Source organism: Simochromis diagramma, unplaced genomic scaffold (assembly GCF_900408965.1).
Source record: "Simochromis diagramma unplaced genomic scaffold, fSimDia1.1 OVJJ01000387.1, whole genome shotgun sequence".
NCBI classification, from domain to species: Eukaryota; Metazoa; Chordata; class Actinopteri; order Cichliformes; family Cichlidae; genus Simochromis; species Simochromis diagramma.
Genome location: NW_024387152.1, coordinates 4,823,232 through 4,830,208, shown reverse-complemented (window position 1 = coordinate 4,830,208; position 6,977 = coordinate 4,823,232). Strand labels below are relative to the sequence as shown.

The window sequence follows — 6,977 nt, the reverse complement described above, 5'->3', positions numbered from 1 at the left end:
CGCTTTTCACAGATAAAAATCACAAAGTGCTTAATGGAAATATAAAACAATGTAACAGTAAACAAAACAGCAATGTAAAACAATAAAAACAACATAAGAGGAAATTAAGTAAATGCTTTTCTAAATAAAAATGTCTTCAGCTGTTTTTTAAAAGAATCATTAGCAAATGTCTTTCTTATCACAACATCTAAATTTTATGATTTCAGTATAATGATTACACGCCCAGCAAGTTTTCTAGAAGAAGAATTGCCTATATATTTTTAGTAGATTATGCAACAGCACAATCTAATAATTTCAGTCAATTTTCCTGTTGCTAACTAGCTCAATGCATTACAGACAGAGGATATGGATGGAGTAGACATTGATTCTTTTCATGTTAAGTTAGATTTCACACATTCTGGCACAGGAAAGATGTTCTTGGCTGTCTTTGTTTGAAATGTTTGTCTTTTCTTCTGTATAATGGAAATAAATGGCATCTGAAAAACTGAGGACCAGTGTGCGGAGTGTGTCAGTGGGTGTTCCTGTGCTGTGAACGAAGATAAGATAAGATAATAAGATGATAAAAAAATATACTCTAATTATTAGAGTTGAAAAGTACTTTGCTAAGCAAAATTAAATGAGGTTCAGTTGGAGCTTTAAACGTTAACATAAAGGTTCAGTTGGTGATGCATGTAAGTTTCACACAGTAGAAATGTGTATTTATTTCTTATATTGGTTTTATTCAGATTTTAGTGTTTATTTGTAAGTGTAGTTTTTATTTGCATGATTTTATGCTGTTTGTGTCACATGTTTTTAGTGTGTTATTTTACATTGTTTTAATCCACTGTGGATTTGCTGGGCATGGGAGAAATTAGCTGATTGTGATCACTTGCTGAGGCATGGGTGTGTCCAGAGGTGTCCTATCAGCTGTTTATAGGACTTATGAAAAGGAAGCAAGCTGAGCAGTGGAAGCAGAGAGGCCCCAGATGGGAAGAGGAAGGCAGGAAGGCCAAGTCGAAAAGAAGGGTCGCACCCCCACGATCACGCAGCGGAGACTGGAGACTGACCGGTCAGCGTGATGTGGCGACCCAGTCCAGACAGCAGGAATGGCGACAGTAGGAGACAACGCGTGTGACTGACAACAGGGTAGATGTATACCACTGCCTGCATTTGTCAATAGTGTCTCACTGTTGTTCACTGAGTGCAGCCGTGTTGGGAGAGGGTCTCCATGGCTGTAAGCCAGGGCAGCTTCTGGGAGGATGGTTCTGGCTCCTATTTGTTTTTACTTACAGGGCGATGATGTGAGTTTCGTTTCATTTTCTTACCCCACCCCCCAACCAGTCGAGGCAGACGGTCGCCCCTCCCCGAGCCTGGTTCTGCCGAAAATGGAGTTTTTCCTTCCCACTGTTGCCAAGTGCTTCGCCATAGGGGATCATTTGATTGTCGGGGCTTTCTATGTATTATTGCACAACCTTTATCTTACCATATATTGCAAGTTTATATGTTGTGAATTGGCTTAATGTAAATCAAATTGAACTGCATTCAATTAAAACTAAATATAACTTGTAATCAAATCTATTCAAATGTAAAGTCATCTCACTCAATTTAGACAACTAGCACTGAAAAATACACCGACATCCTCTGTTTCCCAATTAGCAGACCAGAGGTTGCTGTTTTATTCATGACTCAATACTTGAATGGTTTTATCCTGTTTATAAATAAACAAAAATGACATTGCTTCATTGTATGATTAATTCTTTGTCTGTGTCAGTCCTTAATACACCCACATGTATACAATAATTCTAGTTGCCATAGTCTCCGGAGATCCTATGCTCCGTTATCTCATACTTTTCTTCACTGTTTACCTCATTCTGCCCAATAAAATGTACATTTTTTTTTGTAAACAATGACTTGTTTTATGGCATAAAAAAACAAAAACAAACTATCGCCATATGAGGACGTACTTTAAAAGAAAAAAAAAATGACATAATGAAGTAACAACTTCCTGGGCATTATCACCACTTTGCATTATACAAATCAAGTAAACAAACACAGGGCTATTTATCATATAACTAACTTTTGGGTATGTGGGATAAAAGGATAGGAGCTTCAAATGTTGTGCCTCCATAATTATTCTAGAGTCTTTACCTTAAAGTGTTCAGCAACTGCTGTGATTTGGTGCTACATACATAAACTTGAAGTGAATTAATCCACCTGTTCACAGGAAGATGACACCAAACAGAAGATCTTATTGTGCGCCACAGTAAAAGGGTGGTTTCTTGGGACTAAAGCACATAAACTACAGCAGAAGCTCACATAAAGCAGGAAATAAGCAGGCGCCACTTCATCTGCTAATGCACGTTTTGCACTTTTATTGTTGCCTCATTCACTAACAGTTCAATGGTGCAAGATTACCATACACAGAATTAGGATATCTGCATGACACATCTATGCTATACAGCGAATGGATTATAATTATTACAAATACAGTAAACATATTTACATTTTAGTTCAAGCTCCATACAACACAGATATTTACAAAGTAAGTATGAAAATGAAACCGGTCTGACAAATAATGTACAGCGTTAATGATGTTTTTGTTTTGTTTTTTCCTTTTCTTTTGGTGAACAAATCTGAAAGGGAGCGGGGTTAACTGATATTAATTGTCAGAGGGGGAAGGTGGGAAATATCATGGCTAGTTTTGTTTGAAAGGCATCAGCGGAAAAACAAACACACACACACAGAAAAAAGTGATGAGGTGAAGAAAGACACATTAAGTGTGCTGTCGTTTTAAATGTCACAAGCTACTTTGTATAGTCCTATATCCCTGATATTAGAAAAAATAAAAATGAGTTAAAATACACCTTTATTTTGATAGAGTTCAGATGGATGCCTAGTATGACTAATGAGTAGATATCCTCAAAAAAAAAAAAAAACCCCAAAAAACCCAACAGACTTCTAATTCACTCAAACCGCTTTCTAATAAACAGGAAGCACTAATGTAACTCACCTCCTCAGTCGAGGTGCAGGGGTTACATTTTAGGTCTCCTTTTCCTTTTACCCCCTCTCTCTTACATTCAAACCCTCTCCCAGTTCACACTAGAACAGGCCGCCACACCATCATTTGGTTTAATATGAGTGGAACAACTAAACCGCACAGACTTTATTTGATCAGTTAGTTGAACCTTTTATTAATATGTGCAAAGAGCTGCAAACTAATATATATACATTGCAAACAATAAATACACAATCCAAAATAAAAACACCTCTGCAAAATGAAGTGAAAACGTTTGCTCTGGCAGCGCTTCGCATCAACATGTATATGAGGTACATTGCACTTTCGAGACTTGATCTGTGCATAGGTGCATCTTTGATGTGCAGCTCAGAGATCCACAATCCAGTACGTTTCTGTTTCCCTGACCGTCAGGCTGGCTGACCCGAGGTCACGTCAGCGCTTCATTTTTTTATCTATATGTAACAGACAGTTGGTTCCTCTCCTTCCACGCATTTCATACGACACAGCAGGCAGACTGCTGGTTGGTTGACCAGAGTTTTTTTATGCCTGTCTGCATTAACACATCTCGAGAGGCGTAGGTGCCAAAAAGTAAATCCGGAGCCGAATGTAGCAGCTGCAGCACGGCACACAGAGCAAATATTTTCATAGGGTAGTATCAGAAATAAGACCTTTGAATATGTAGTCCCTTTAACTTCTTTCCTTCTATTAAACCCTTTGAGAAACAGCTATCCAGTGTACTCCTGATATGTGCTCTTATCATTTGTTCCTGATGATCCAATACAATCCTGGACTCAACATATGTGGCTGTGTCTCTGTCCTTGCTATAGATATGTGTTAATGTGCAAAATAAGGTTAAAAGAAATTAAGAAATAAATGCCCTCCGTTACATTTCATAAAAACCTTCATTGTGGAATGATTAAAAGCGTAAGAAAAGAAAATAAAAATGTTAAAATAAAATAAAAATGTGAACACAATGAGAGTTAGATGAGGTTTTGATTCAAGAATAAGAATAGAAAAATGAACACATGGTTCCCTGTGGTGCTGCTGAACACGAGTACTTCACTTCAGAGATTTCAGCCGACGCTGGTGTGACAGCGAGGCGAGTCATGGGACTACATCGTAATCTGTCCTGCGGGCCATTTAAAAGCAGCTTTGCTGGCTAACCACTGGCGTCAAAGCAAAAAAAACTAAAGAAACATTGCACCTTCATTCTTTTTCCTTACCTCGTCCTAAACTTTCCACCGTGTTTTCTTTGCATCTTTATAACAAGAGTGTAAAGTTAATAGCAGTAAATGTCAAGGCTTTCTGATTCTCAGTGAGATAGAGCGAGCTAGAGGAGCAGAGAGGAATGTGTTAAATGAGGGTTAACTACCACACTGATCCCAGAACAGACCGCATGTACAAATCAAGTTCTCCCTCTAGTTCGTTTTCATCCTCCTAGTCCTCCTCCTCCTCTCCTTGTAACCCTGTTTTTATTCCTTGGGATGAAAAAGCAAAAAGGGGCCTGAATCTACTCCTGCAGGAACAATCGGTCATTGTTTTTTTTTTTTTTAAACTGCTGAGTTATGAAGCGATCCTCGCTTGTTTGTCTCTAGTTAGTCTGCAGTTTTTATGTTAACACAAATGCATGAGTATTTTACTGACTCACTAACTGACACTGGCACTATCGGGGGTTTAGAGGCGGCGTATGTACACAGATTGAGGAGGATCTAAGTATGACGTGGATGACAGAGGAAATCGGGCGTGGCCCTCCTGTCAAATTTCATTCCCACTTTGAGTTTTTGTTTCAGAGACGGTTCAGCCTGATGCAAATCTCACTGCGAGAAGAAAAATAGCCTATAAATCTATTAGCAGCTATAGTTTAGGTAGCAGAGCGTAAACTAACACGTCACTTGGAGAGATCTGTAGATTTTTCCTTCGTGGTTTCAAATGTAAGCTGGCTGATTTGGTTAATTTTTGTTTTTTGTTTTAAACTGAGCAAACCTGGTCTTCTCCTGAGGACTGCTGCAGGTATCATGCAAGCATTTTTAATTTAATAAAAAACCAACAACAAAAAAACCCCAAAATAGAATGAAACTCATTTCAGGAGACAAATAACACTGATAGAGACATTTTTTTGTACAGATGATTGGCAAACGGAAAGTTTCTAAAGAGTCGTGCACACACAAGTAGACTACTACAACATGCTACTTAGTTAGGGGAGTTTGGGAATGACAACGAAGCGGAACAAAATTAGACCCAAACATTGTCATCGAAACAAAAACACAAAAAGCTGAGGGGAGGGAATAGAGAGGAGGAAAGCTAAGTTGGCAGCGGGGTTGCTGGAGGGAGGCGGGGAGGCAAAAGTTCTGTGGAACTTAAACGTTTTAGTCGCATGAAAAGAGACTTAAGCCACAAGTCTACTTACAAGAGAAAACCGTCAAGAATCACAATGATTAATAAGTTTTAACACTTGGTATTTTCAAAGGCTTTTCAGAAAGGATGGAAGCGGTGGTTTTCCCGCTCCGCCCGCTCAGTTCTTCGTCAGGCCGCTGCGCCGCCTCGCCAGCTTAGATCTGCGGGGAGAGTTTTCCGTTGTGAGGAGGAGGGAATGTTTTTGAAGGGTGCAGAAGCTGCACGTTTGACTGTGGTGTGAGAGGAGTGTGTGTGTCTGTGTGTGTTTACCTTATCGTTCCTGCTAGCAGAGGATTAAAAGCGTACAGCCAGTCGTTCATGTCTTTCTCGTTGTTGGCCTGCAGGAGGATGCCTCGATGTTTTGTGCACACTGCAAATGTGTTGGGCGTCTGAAAAGAAAACATCACATTATGTTCATGTTCATTCAAATGATAAGTCCCAGTGCATTTGCCATTTCAGCAAATGTGTCCAAAACTGAACAACGTGCACCAAAATAATTTGAATAAATTCTCATTAAAGAAAAGCGTGTTACATCCAGCCTTACCTTAAGCATGGCCTGCTGGTCTTCGCTGTATTCCACCTGTGCTGTGGAGAGGTTGAGGACGCCTCGCTCCACGGGGTCCTTGTCGCTGTTGTAGATGAAGACGTAGGGCCGGCGAACAACCACAAAATGCTTCACCCATGAGTTAGAGCGAGGCTCCATGAAGCTTAGAAAACCCTTCTTGGACACAACAGATCTGAAAAGAAGAGATTTTATTCATTTATTTATTGCTTCTTCCTTGTTTTCTGAGGAAGAAGCAGAGTTGGTTTGTTTCCAGCTGAAATCATCCAGGTTCAGGAATTTGAATCGATCCACATCATTTCTGCTTGAATTAGAGAACATGAGTATCGACTTGGGACATTTGGTCTGTGAGACACATCTCATAGTGACAGTATTTGGGTTAACATGGCATTACTCACCCTGGTCGCATTTCTTCAATATCAGGCACCAAGTTGAGGAACTCGTTCTTTGCAGCCCGCGCAAGGTAGGAGGTCTCCAGAGTGGGAACCATCGGGAAGTTTTCATAGTCTGAGCAGGAGGGACTGGAGGCACGTGAGCTGTTCTCAGGGGTCCTTTAACACAAATCACACCAAGTTAGAATCAAATAGATGACCTGTCAATAACCGTTTGCAGATCGAGGTCAATGTTCCTAAAAATGTGTTTACTTCTGGTCCATGGAGCCACAGCGGGAGTCCGACAGAGAGGGGCAGGTAGAGGAAGGGGTGAGGGTGGCACTGCTGAAGCTCGTCACGGATGGATCACGTCCGATCGGTGAGATGTCAGAAAGCTGAAGTGAAACAACAGCAGGATGAGGTAGACGTTAATATATCAACTCAATGATGTGACACAAAAAGGCTATTTTTTTAACTTCTTTGTATTATTTCTCACCTTGCAGTCACTGATGCTGTTCACCAGTTGGTTGTATTCACTATTGAAGGTGTGTGTCAGAAGGCGCAGGCACTACAACACAACAGGAACAAGACCGATCAGCTCCGAGCAGAGAAGGAAGAAGGCAGCAACAAGAACGCCCACTAAGCCCACGTTTTT

At 40.3% G+C, this 6,977-nt stretch overlaps 1 protein-coding gene across 13 annotated transcripts in view; it reads right to left on the bottom strand.

Moving 5' to 3' along the window:
- Nucleotides 1-2,322: 2,322 nt before the first annotated feature.
- kif1b (kinesin family member 1B) overlaps nt 2,323-6,977 on the bottom strand; it is a 61,337-nt gene continuing 56,682 nt past the window's right edge. For all 13 annotated transcript variants that reach the window (XM_040047424.1, XM_040047425.1, XM_040047427.1 and 10 more), the window contains 6 exons: nt 6,819-6,890; nt 6,596-6,717; nt 6,350-6,502; nt 5,934-6,126; nt 5,660-5,778; nt 2,323-5,550 (listed from right to left, as the gene is read on the bottom strand). In XM_040047424.1, coding sequence (XP_039903358.1) covers nt 5,508-5,550; nt 5,660-5,778; nt 5,934-6,126; nt 6,350-6,502; nt 6,596-6,717; nt 6,819-6,890 — 702 coding nt within the window. In that variant the 3' untranslated portion in view covers nt 2,323-5,507. The remainder of the gene's footprint in view (nt 5,551-5,659; nt 5,779-5,933; nt 6,127-6,349; nt 6,503-6,595; nt 6,718-6,818; nt 6,891-6,977) is intronic.